The sequence below is a fragment of the Halichoerus grypus genome, chromosome 3 (genome assembly GCF_964656455.1).
Source record: "Halichoerus grypus chromosome 3, mHalGry1.hap1.1, whole genome shotgun sequence".
NCBI lineage: Eukaryota > Metazoa > Chordata > Mammalia > Carnivora > Phocidae > Halichoerus > Halichoerus grypus.
The window spans coordinates 207467751-207480784 of NC_135714.1; the positions used below are offsets into that span (position 1 = coordinate 207467751).

At 50.7% G+C, this 13034-nt stretch overlaps 1 protein-coding gene across 12 annotated transcripts in view; it reads right to left on the reverse strand.

The window, feature by feature from the left end:
• Positions 1 to 13034, reverse strand: part of DLGAP2 (DLG associated protein 2) — an 844777-nt gene that overhangs the window by 382353 nt on the left and 449390 nt on the right. Inside the window, exon 1 of one of the 12 annotated variants that reach the window (XM_078069917.1) lies at positions 3086 to 3163. The exons of the other annotated variants lie outside the window; for them this stretch is intronic. Within the exon in view, the coding sequence (XP_077926043.1) occupies positions 3086 to 3125 (40 nt within the window). The 5' untranslated portion in view covers positions 3126 to 3163. Of the gene's footprint in view, positions 1 to 3085; positions 3164 to 13034 lie in introns of those variants that run through there. 12 annotated transcript variants of the gene reach the window in all.

The window sequence follows — 13034 nt, forward strand, 5'->3', positions numbered from 1 at the left end:
CGCAGACCCATCCCTCTGTCAGACTCTGCAAGACAGACCGAGATGTTCGGGGGTCACGGCATTCACAGTCACGTCAGGAAATTACAGCAATAAACACAAGAGCAATTGTTTCCAAGATTTGTGTTCTTCGTGGGAAAGAAGTCAGACTTTGGGGCCAGGTCACTCTGGGCAGGCGCCTCACCCCCGGGGCTCTAGAATGGGGACACTGGAATCCTCCGTGTGGGGACGGGAGGCTGAATGACAAATGGTTCAAGCAGCCCATCAGGCGGCCGGCACCGGACACTCGGGGCAACGCCAGCCTCCTTCTCCCCCAATCCCAAGAAGCAGCAAAGGGCTCACAGAAGAGACCGCATCTGGACTGAGTCTTGAAAGACAAGTAGGACTTTCTTTTTTTTTTTTTTTTTTAAGATTTCATTTATTTATTTGAGAGAGAGAATGAGAGAGAGCACATGAGAGGGAGGAGGGTCAGAGGGAGAAGCAGACTCCCTGCCGAGCAGGGAGCCGGATGCGGGATTCGATCCAGGGACTCCAGGATCATGACCTGAGCCGAAGGCAGTCGCTTAACCAACTGAGCCACCCAGGCGCCCACAAGTAGGACTTTCAATAGGGAGAAAGATAGGACAGAAACACCACAGTCAGAGGACAGGCATGGAAGAAGGCAGACGGCCAGGGACAAGTGAGGAGTCTGCCTGGAGGACGGGCCTGGCGGGAGTCAATGTCCGATGCAGTGGGGGGTACATCACAGACAGTTTGGGAAGGAAACGGAAAATCATAGAAGGAGCTGAGATTTATTTTTAATATAAAATCAGGAGCCAAGGATGGTTTCTGAGGGGGAGGCGGGCAGTGTTAGTCTTTCTTTGGTGGGACTGCCTTGGTAGCCAGGGGGGGCTGGGCGGGGACAGATGGGGAGCCCGCATGTCCATGCTCGCACCCACCCCAGCAGGTGCATGTGTGTTTGCGGGAGGAGGTGGATGAGGGAGAGGGGGGTTTGACGGACGTGTCAGAGAAGGCGGAACTGTCCTTTAGAGCAAACTGGACTCGGAACCCTTCTGACTTCTTGGAGATCGGGCCGTTCGTATCAGGGGTGGTAGATCACTGTGCTGCCCCCCCCCCCACACACACACAGGCCATGAGGTGCAGTGTCCACTCTGGCTGTGGGGCAGGGCTGACAGGACATCCACCTCCTGATGCGCAGAGCAGAGCCCAGAGCTGAACTACTCTGCATCGCAAGTGGGTGAGTCCAGAAGACGGGGGAGCCAGAGTCTTCGACGGAGAGAGCATGAGCGCGGGCACGGGGCTGGCTCCCTCTGCCCCCATGCCGGACCACAGTCCAGGAAGCGCACAGACGTGCTCCAGGTCGGAGGCCTGGGGCCGGGCACCCACCAAAGGGGCATCCCTGCAACGTCCGTAGAGGGCGCCCGCGACCAGGGCACAGGTAAGCTACAAACACACTCCACCGTGAGTGAGGGTCTGTAGGAAATGGGAAATGAGGATCCCTCGCTCGGGTACAGAGCGACATCCCAGGAACTTCACTCCAATTTCCAAGGCCCCCTGTGCTGGTCTGGGTTTCAGAAGGCACAGCACTATCTTCCCTCTCCATGGCTCACTATGGATACGATGCTGAGCACGCTCCAGGTAATGGTGGAAACCCCTCGCCACCTCCTCTGTGGATGTGGCCACAGCCGTGGCCGGCATTAAGGGACCTGCGGGAGGCCACACAATGGCAGAGGAGCCTGATGTCCCCTGGCCCCGGCTCTCCTCACGGTGACAGGACAGAGCAGAAACAGAACTCCTCCTGGGGACTTCGGGAGGCACATGTGTCTACAGGGAAGAAAGAGGTGACAGCTCAGGGCTCCCCAGCAGACCACAGAGCTGGAGAAGGGGACTAGGGGAGGGGGCAACCTGGGACCCAGGGCGGCCACGACTTCAGAGCCATGCACTTACAAGAACCGGATTTACCTGTCAGTCCACCCTCGGCCAAGACCACTCCCCTCCCGCCCCTACAAGGGACCAGAAGCCAACACCAGGCTGTTGGAGCAGGAGGTAAATCAGAAACTGGTTTTCACCACTCATTGTGAAGTGCTAACCTGAATTTGCACCAAAAGTGACCCACAAACATAGGACTTTCTCCGTACATCTAATCCCGATCACAGGTTGGATACGTTCAGAATCCTCCACGAAGTTCAAAGCACAGCGATTGCACAATAACAGCGAGAGCGCAGGAACTGATACCTTCGGTGAGCTCGAATTCTGTGGGTCGAAGGTCACCAGGAGCCTGAGGAAAGGCGTCAGTTTGGCCCCTGGCATATTAACTTCTCCAGAGTCCAAGTCTTAGGCAAATGCCATTCCAGAGTCCACCATTAATGCTTCCAGGCCTTACCCTTAAATTATCTCCAGCAAGATCATAGGTGAGAAACCGTCATTCTCTGTGTTCTGAGCCCAGGACACAAAGTGACTCACTCTGTATTTCCCAGAAAGGTCCATGGGAGCCTTCTGCCTGAGCTGCAGAGATGATCTGGGAAGGTCTTCCTGTCCTCCGCAGCATGCGCATCCTTGGGGAGCATCCTTGGGAAGCCCAACTCCGCCATGAGGTGAATGACCCCAGGAGCACCCGAAACTCCACGTGTTTGGAGTCTGGAGTGCAGAAGAAGTGAAGGTTTCGGTGAGGGAACCAACCCCCTGGCGCATGGAGGGCAGGCAGCTGGGTCGAAGCGCTATTCCCCAATGTACACGGATCACAGACACGGTCATCCTCACAATCAGGAAGATATTCCCAGATGGCCTTTAAGCCCAGACCAGTGACCGACGTTAATGGCAGCCTGCGGACCTCATGATGAGGACGTTTCCTCCGAACTCCCTGACTGTCCGCACCGGAGTCTTCCCTCCCTGAGTGCACTGCAGCTGACGCCCGGGCTCCCGGGTTCACTGTGCTGAAACCCAAGGACAGACGCCTGCCCAAGGTTGGGGACGCTACCAGACATCAGGCAAAGCACCATGAATGCACACATTCCACCGTTTATTTGCCTAAAACACCCTGAAGCAGTTTCACAGAAAGGTGAGCTGCTGGACATGCATCAGTACTTACCCAGCGGTAGCGTGAGGAAGGCGCATGGCCCCGCAGTCATAACACGCCTGAGGACCAAAGGAGGCGTCCCCGGCAGCGGACCTCTGGCCAACGCCAAGCACGGGGCTGTGCGTGTAATAACCTCCGGTCCTCAGAGTATCAGTGTGCTAACATCCTTCAAATTCCCTTTGATCCGCTCACGGGAGTTTGGAGCCGCTGACGTGCTTGGTGCGATGCTCGCTCGCGTGAGCAGAGATCTGTGCGACGCCCTTCCTCGGGGAGAGGCCGGCCCTGGCCCAGGTGACTGCAGGCTGAAGGGGCTGCAGAGGAAAGGCGTCAGTTTGGCCCCTGGCGCACTCGTTGAAGAAGACGTACCGACGAGGAAAAGGGGAGCAGTGAGGCGCTCTGTGTCTGGTCTGAAGGCACGAGGGACCGCATCGAGTTTTCTGGGGTGCAGGGAGGAGCCACGGCAAAGGGAGAGGCTCCGGTCCCTGGGCCCAAACTCCAGAGCGTCGGGACCGCTTGGTGGCCGTGGAGGGGAGGCCCCCGAGCAGAGGCGGGAGGAGACGCGGCCCATCAGGCGACGAGGGTGGCCACGGTGAGAATGAAGATGCCATTACGTCAGCATCAGGATCAGCCTGCGTCCAGCCCCGCCCCAGGCTCCCCCTGTCCTGACGCACGAGTGTGACGCCGAGCCCCACGGGACAAGTGGGGTGTGGACGGCGCTGGGCGTCTCTCCTGCGAGCCGGCAGGTAAGAAGCTCCCCCGGGCGCGGGAGGCTGAGGCCCTGACGGGGGGGCTGGCCATTCCGCGGGCTTCCTCCCCTGCGGCCGTGAGCCTGGGAGCCCGGCTGGCGCTCCCCCTTCTGGGCCTTGTTCCCCATCCAACCTCATCGACAAGGGCGGGCGGGGCCTGGCTGGGAATGAGTGAAGTCGCACGTAGGCGACACAGCGCGGTGCCCGGTGCTGGGGGGGCTCCATCAAGAGCAGTTCTGGTCCGTGCCCGTCCGCGTTCCAGGACGGCGACCATCTGCCGCCGCCTTCACGCCCTCCAGCAGCTTCCACACCTCCACGCCTGCCCCGCTCCCACCCGTGGACCCGGTTACAGGGGTGTGGATGTCTGTGGCCTCGGCCTGACGGCATCTGATTGACACCAGACCGCTTTCCCGAGGAACACCGATTACAAACACAGTCACAATGTACAAGGGAATAAAACCCGATACACTGTGAATTCATCATCATTAGCATGGAGCCTCATTTCAATTAGGAGAAGACTCCACTAATTTATGCTAATTGACATAAGACAGAAAATTCTGCCTGATGATTCTCTGTGCACATAATCTATACCTGAACCAGACGCATCCTTGCAAGAATCGGCTTATTCCCCAAGCTCCAAATGTGAACTGTGAAAGCCTACCCCGCTCTTCCCTTGGCATAAGGCGTTACCCTATTTTAATCTTCCAGAGAAGAGGGAATGGCTGCATCTCTGGTGTGAATCCATAGGCATTTTACGTGTGGGGGTTTCTCCAGCTCGCGGCAGGTATTTTTAGAGGTGGCTCTGGGCCTGGGTGGGAAGCACGCACACATGCAGCGACTCTCCCCGCCCCGGGGGGACGCTGGCCCCGTGACACCCGCACCCTGGCTCCCGCCTCCGTGAGTGCCGGGGCGGGGTGCCGCTAACACCTGCAGGAGGAGACGCGGAACGCCACCCCTGCCCCGGAGCCCACAGAGGAAGCTGCTGACATGCACACAGCAGCTCTGGCCGGTGGCCACGGCCAAGCCCGGCGGCCAGACTCCTGGCAGCCAGATTCCCGGCACAGCTGATTTCAAGATCCCTGGGAGGAGGAGCCACTTTCCCGAGGCCGTGGAGGTGAAGAACATCAGCACTGATTCTGCAGTCAGGCTGGCTCCCGAGCCAGCAGGCGGCCAGGCCGGGCCGGCGCTCGCTGGGGGCTGGGCCGACAGACAGACAAGGGGACAGCAGGCCCAGATCCGCAGCAGGGAGGCTGGCGGGGGCGGCAGACTCGGATGGCCTGGTGCTGGGCTGCTGTGCCAGCCAGACTCGTTGGCCGCTCCTTCCACCTGCCTCCGAGTCTCAAAGTGACAGGAGGCTTCCTGGCACTCATCATGGGGAAAGCTCCATTGTAAGAGCCACGGGAGGTGGAATGCCAAGCCATCCTTTGAATGGGAGGGGGAGCAGGGTCAGGCCTGCGGACGCCATGGAACCAGGGCACCTCTGTCACTGGGAACTCTTCCCAAACAGCGAGGAGCATGACAACCGTGACCCTCCTCAGAGATCCCAGCACAGGCACTCACCTGCCCACGCACTTAACGGGATAGGGAATCCCAACACGACGATTTCACAGACACAGGATAATGTGATGATGGGAGACTACAGCTCTACTCACGGCTCAAGTAACCTGACTACGTGCCGACAGGAATGACTTAACTAAGTCCTCATCTGTTGATACTATGGACTCTTAGATGCTAAAATGGAAAAAACTCATTCAAAAATAAAGAGAAAGAGGAAAACTGTCCACGGGCTTCTCATTTTTGGAAGTGTATTCTTTAACATTTATCCAGGACGTGCTTCGACAGAGAGCCCACTGCGTGTCAGCTCCGTGCCCGGGGATGTGCGCTGCTCGTACCAGGTTAGGATGTGTTGGCACGTACATTTATAAACACAGAGCAAAGCCTAGAATGACCAACGGTGGATTTTTATTGGAGGTTATTCCTAGGGAGGTGTGGCAACAGGAGTGAACATATGGGTCAGGGACAAGGGGTATCAAATGAAGCTCTCGGTGAACATAGGCTAACTTTTAATTTGAAAAGCGTTTTAAAAACGCAAACAGCTTAAGTATAAAGGAAAACATATTTCTGGCACAAAGTAAGTCCCTAAATATTAGCTGTTAATATTACCATCCTCTGAGTTTGTCCTCATTCCAATTTTAAAATAAACAGGACACGATTTTACTATCTAGGAGAGAGGAATAGATTCTACCCCTAGGGTTGTTCCAAAAGTAAATGAGATAATCATGTAAATGCCTTATCCCAAACCTAGCACATGCTGATCAATTGCCAAACGTTAGCAATTTCATAAGCATTTTCACTGATTATTAATCTATAAATATAAGAATCCCATCACATGGGCAGACACTGAGAGAGGAGCCCGTTACAACATGGGACAAGCTCTGCCCGAGGGAGGAGAAATGTGTTGCAGAAGCAAGTGCAGTCCCAATGGAGCTGGGGGCACCTGCAGGGGCAGCGAGAGTGACCAGGCTCTGAAGGACCAGCAGGAGTCGTGTGGGTGGGGTACAGCCCTCTCAGGAAAGGCGTCCACATAAATGTCTGGGGAAGAAGTTACACAAGTTCTGTTTCTAAGCGTTTTCAAAATATTTCACTAAGCAGAAGATTATTGGGTGCTATCTCTTCTCATCTTTAAATGTGCACACCAAAAATACAGAATAGCAGCAAAATGGTAGAAAACGTATTTGGGCTTCTTCAATACTTGAGAAACACGAAAGAGAAAAAAATCACATGAGACATGAAATGGCCAGGCACCAAGCTGACTGCACTGGGCTCTACGGTCAGTGATGGATGGCGCTTAGCATCATTCCTTCAATCAAATAATCGCACACAAACAGAATTCTGACGAGTTTGTTTGATATAAAATCTGAAGATGCGAAGGCAAACCGAGAAATCAGGAGCTTTCATAAAGCGGTGGGCCATAGGGAACCAGATACAAAGGCCATGGACAGATGTCTGGAAACCATGGTTTGCTGGTCATGGGCATCCATCTATGATAGACCTCTACTCAGGATCCATCATAACACATACAATTATAATTTCATGGTCAATGCTAACATGTGATGCTCAAATATCCCAGAAGACACCTCCCTTCCTCCGTCCCCTCTGCCTGGAGTATTGAGAATCTCCTGTGTTCCTAGCATCATTGGTGTGCAAGGGGACACAATTGTGACCAGAGCAGGAAAACATCGCTGGGAAACATCCGACCGTCCACATCTGTGGGAGCAGCAGGTACACGGCAGACAGGAAATCCTCCAGCTGCCCTGAAGCCGCGTCCCCGTGAGCTCACCTCTCAGCCCCTCCCCTTTCCAGCCATCAAAACCCTAAATGTCATATTGGACTCTGGAGTGTTTCTGGGGAGCCGATTCACCTTCGGAGTAAGCTTAAGAAAGTTAAATAATTGATGGGAATCTCTGAGGAAAAACAGGATCCCGAAATTATTCACTCAAATGTATGCTCACTGCCACCCTGGGACTGCGAGTTAGCCATAAAGTAAATGGCTCACCTGCGAGTAATCGATGGGCCACTCCATTCCAGGCCATTTTTGTCTATGAAATTCGAAACCCCTCGTAGCTCCAATCTTATTAACTCCCATGACAACTCTGTGTGAATGACCAGCATTATTAGTCCTTTCATTCAGTCAGGAGAGAAGCCTGCAGGAATGAAGCCATGGCCAGGCACATAGGCAAGTTCGTGGCCAGAACCAGCAAGTGATTTCCATTTGTTTGCATGAAGCTGTTCTTGAAATACATCCGTGGCGCCCACGGATTCTGAACATGAGGCGCTCTTGGCATTTCCGCCCTCGCCGTCCACAAAACACACACAAGCCGGTCTCCCTGTTAGTTCAGCCACTGTCCCGGAAACAGCAGGAAGGAGGCTTGTGCTAAGCCTGACTTCCGGGGTCCAAGGACCTGTCCCAGCTCAGCACCAACACTGTGGACCTCTGTCCTGAACACTAATGCCCCCAGGGTCCCGCTCAGGGCCCACACGTATCTCACCTTCCCCGAGCCCAGATCCGACACCCAGTGTCTGAGTGGTCACTCTTGCCCAGCACACCAGGGCCTCCCGATGGGCCGTTCCTGCGGGTCGGCAGGGGTCCTCACAGCACACACACACTTGTGCTCCCTGAATTCACATGCTGAGGTCCTAACCCCCACGCTTAGCTCACTGAGCATGATGCCTTCGAGATTCGTCCACGTGCAGCCTGTGTGGGAATTTCCTTCCTGCTGAAGGCTGAATCACCTCAGGCCACACAGAGAGGCCACTATGTGTTTATCTGTTCACCCGTCCGTGGACACTTGAATCACTTCCACGTTTTGGCTACTGTGAGTAATGCTGTGACGAACATAGTGTACAAATACCGGAATCCCTGCTTTCATTTCTGGGGGCATATCCTCAACAGTGTGATTGCTGGGTCATGTGTGCTATGGACGGAATGTTTGTGTCCACCCCCCAAAGTTCATAGGCTGAAACCACACCCACAGTGGGACAGTGTTAGGAGCTGGGACCTTTAGAAGGTGACAAGGTCATGAGGGTGGAGCCTGCAAGATGGGATCAGCGCCCTTATCAAAGTGACCCCAGATAGCTGCCCTCCCTCTTTCCACCATGTGAAGACAACCCAAGAGAGGTCCTCACCAGGAACAGCCCACACCGGCACCTGGTCTCAGACTCTGAGGCTCCACAACTGTGAGACAATACATGTCTCTTGTTTATAAGCCCTCCCCCCCCAGTCTATGGTACTTCGTTATAACGTCCAAACTAAGGCAGTCTTCATAGGGCCACTAAAGTGACCCATCGAAAATGCATATATGATTCTACCACCAGTGACTTCCCCTGCCTGATAATGCCACGTGGATCCCGCCCATTGCTCAAGCCCAAACTGGAAGAGCCTCCTAAATCCTACCAATTAAATCTGTAGCATGGGAAGACAGATGGACCCGTCGTTGGGTTTTCCTTTGATTTTGTATAGATTTTAGTTTTTAGAGGATGTTTTAGCGTCACAACCAAACTGAGTGGGAGGCACAGGCACTTCCCTTAAAACCCTGCCTCCCATGCTACAGAGCCTCCCCCACCCCAGGTGGCGCATTGGTCAAAACTGATGAACCGCACGAACTCATCGTCACCATCAGGGTCACTCTTGACGCTGTACCTTCTGTGGGTTTGGACAAACATTTAATGTCTTGTATCCACCATCACAGTGACTTGAATCTACCATCACAGGGTCATACAGAGTAGTTTGAATCTTCTGGATGCACTGGTTTTCCCTCAACGTGGATGGTATATTTGGGTCCCTGTTATCTGATCATGATTCACAGAGTTAATCGAGGCAAAAATATAGGGGTAGGTTTTGATGATTTCCTTTCCCTCCTACATCCAACTAATCATTAGTCCTCTCAAACTGCAACTCCAAGATTGATCGTGAACCCACTCCCTGCCTCCATCCCTACTGCCAACACCATGTCACAGAGCTATCCAACATCGACTCCACTTGGTGAGCCTCCTGGCTGCTCCCAGGTCCAGCACGGCATCCAAGGTGGTGACTCTACAGCAAAAGCTTGCCGCACCCTCTGGGAGCCCTCTGGTCGCTTCCCTCACACTTAAGAAAGCAGCTGAACTTCTCCCAGTGTCTGTGAGGCTCTGACCCCTGCTCCTTCTGATGTTGGCACTGGCTACAAGGCTCTGTCCTCAACTCACTGAGGGAGAGGATTTGCATCTGCTGTTTCCTCTCCAGAATGTTCTTCCTCGAGACCTTCACACAGGGCTGCCTCCTCTGCCATGAGAAATACATCCTGAGCAGACCCCTCTGCTGTCATTCTCTATCCCTCGCCCTATCTCCTGTTCAGCCTCAAACTCATTACTGATGTATTTGGGCACTTGGTTAAAGATTTGACATTCATCTCTTCCCCACCCAACAGAATATGAACACGGGCCTGCTTCCTATTTATTGTGTTCCTCTCTCTATCACCAGATTTAAAACAGTTCCTGGCACACAAGAGACAATGAATGTGGGTTCAATAAATCAGAACGCTCATGATTCTTATCACCATAAGGAGTATCATCACCAAAATGCACAAAACGTACATAATGATAAGTACCAGGCTCCATTAGCAGCACCTGCTATGCCCCACCTTAGAAGATTCACCAGACATGGGCATGAGCTGAAACAGGAGGGTGGGAGACATTGGAACGAACATGGCGGTGGTCCAGCTGCCAAGTGTGATGAGAAACAGAACTGGGGTAGGGCAGCCCCCACTCAGAGACCACTCAGTCCACCACCATCTGAGAGCCTAGGAACACAACTATGCCATGCTGACCACTCGGGCACCTCTGCTGGGAACTCTGCTCTGCCTCACCTCTGGTACTCGCCCCTCCCTGAGAACCAGCCCTGGCTGGCAGTTCCCACCAGTGCCCCAGGCAGAACGAGCTACTTCTTCTTCCTTTGGGTCATGGGGTTCTTTACATGTGAGTCAGTGACTGGGGAGGTGTTCTCCCCTCTCGACTGGGGGTATCCAGAGGCCAGGGCTGGGTCTCCCCAGAACTTGTGCTCAGCTAGATTTGAGCATCAGTACAATCTTTGAAAATAAAGACTCCCTGCCCCCTCCCAAGGTTTATATTGTACTGTAAATAATTCCTATTTGTCAATCCAACATTATAATGTTGACATTCCTTATGTATTCTGTGTCATACTGACTACATTCACAGGAATATGTAGTTATTTGCCTGACTATTACTTCCATAAGGATCTAGTTATAAATATACAAATCCATGTATGGATACATATACCATATACAAACACATAACATATTCAAATACAAATATAAATACATAAAACATATATAATCATATGCATGCTTCTATTTATGTGACTTACATCTACAAATCAGCACAAATATAGAGACAGACTTGTACATAGAAGTACGTAAGTGTATGCAGTGTGTATCCTTCCAATGTGGAACGGCACATTCACAGGTGTTCATGTTTTGAAAAATAAGTGTGCTGACATATTCCATATAGATTTCTGATCATCACAATAAATATTAGCCTCAGAGGACTTGACCTAATTTATTACCGTCAAACTAATGTAAATCTGTATGAAATAACAAAACACTAAACAGTCTGCAATATTATGATGACACAGGCAGACCGTGGACAGGTGCCTTACCACCAGCCCCACAGGTAACGGCAGGTCCAAGCTACTTCTACTTCCCCAAGCCATAAATATTTCCACTGGGACCTTTTGTATCAAATATCCTTTCCCTGGCATCAATGTGTCCTTGGTTTGTTCAAAATGTGTCAGCAAAATATCACTTATTTTTAAGCCTTTCTTTGTTCGTGGCAAGGTATTCATTTATCATAGCAGGATTCACAAGAGTTGATAAGCAAGGTGTTATTTAGTACCATGGACAGAGGCTGTTATTTCTTTGTCAAGTCTGGGATCATTTCTCATACTGCTGTACAGAAAGAACTCCAGTGTAAAATTTAAAACAATATTCGCTAGGTGGTGGCTGTCATACTTTAATTTTACTTGAATTTGTATTTTCTATTTTTTGGCCCATCATAACCTATTTCTTTTCCATTTCTGTCACTTGTAGACAGTGGATGAAGTTGAAAGGCAGTTAAGCCTATCTGACAAAGTGTAGGGTCTTTACAAATGTTTTTGAACTTATCTTGAATTTATTTTTCAAAGAGAATAAGTCCTTGTGATGGTTCAGACTATATGAAATATTACTCCAAGTTGGGGCCAAATATAACTATAATGGAAGCCTTGTCTCCAAATCTGAAAGTGATTTAAAATACCGACTCCTAAAATCATATATAATGTTGCAACCCTGTGTAGGAGGGCACCAATGACCCCCCAAATTCAGAGGGGCAGCTGAGTTGAAAGAGGCTGAGTTGAAATGTTGCTAACAGGTTCATTGAGACTTTGGCAGCCAGGGATAAGTCGTATCAGTAGAAAGGCACAGAGAGAAGGATGAGGGATGAAAACCTGAAAAGCAATAATGTAGCTGAAAGTGTCATCAACTCAACTTCTTAGGGTCCTGAGTAGGACTGGGATGGGTAGGAAACTCATTTATAGATTTCCAGATTTGACTGAAAGTTTCTAGAACTCTTTCAGCTTTAGGATAATTTCTCTCATTAATTTATTTTGTTTGGGCCAGTTATGCACAACCTGAACATTAAAGCGACCAAATTCAACAGGGTGATTACAAAGTGTTTAGAAGACACACGTGGGGACCCGATTCATAGCACACTTAATGTATTTATGGAGCCAAACGTGTTCATCTGAGTTGAAAGGTAACCATGGATCATACAAAATTCAACACAAAATTTTAATATGGAAGTTAAAAGTGTCATTACTCCCTTGTTCTGATCCTGTCAGTAGGTCCATTTCCTAAAGGATACAGCCTTCACTTCTCAGCAAGGAACAGAAAGTGCCTCTCTCCCTCTGTTAGGCGACACTAGACCCACACCAGACTACTCCTTGCTCTAAGATCAAGACAGGCTGTTTTGTAGCTCTGGGTCTTTCCACATTCTATGTATTGTTCATGAGTATGTCCTTCTGCCCTTCTTTGCCTGGCAAATGACTACTCCTCCTTTTTGCTTAGTGATTTTTTAGAAGAACAGATCTATTCCAGGTATCATTTACATGCCATACAATTCACCCATTTAAAGAGTACAATTCAATGGTTTTCAGCATATTCAGGGAGTTGTGCAATCATTGCCACAATCAATTTTAGAACATTTCCTCCTGTACCCTTTATCAGTTGGTTGACCAGTCCCTCCTCTTCCCAGCCCCTGAACCACTCAACTAATTGCTGTCTACACTTGCCCAATCTGCACAATTCATGTAAATGGAACCCAATGTGGTTGTAATATGTGACTGGCTTCATTAACAAAATGTTTTCAAGATTCATTCTGCTGCAGCATGTATCAATACTTCCTTCCTTTTGATTGCTAAATAATATTCCATTGAATGGATATATCATCATTTATTTATCCACCTCTTGGTTGTTGTATAGTTGGGTTGTTTGCACTTTTTGACTATTGTGAATAATGCCCCTATATTCATGTACAAGTTTTTGAGTGGACATAGGTTTCATTTCTCTTGGATATACACCAAGGAATAAATTTCTGGTCATATGGTAACTCTATGTTTAACATTT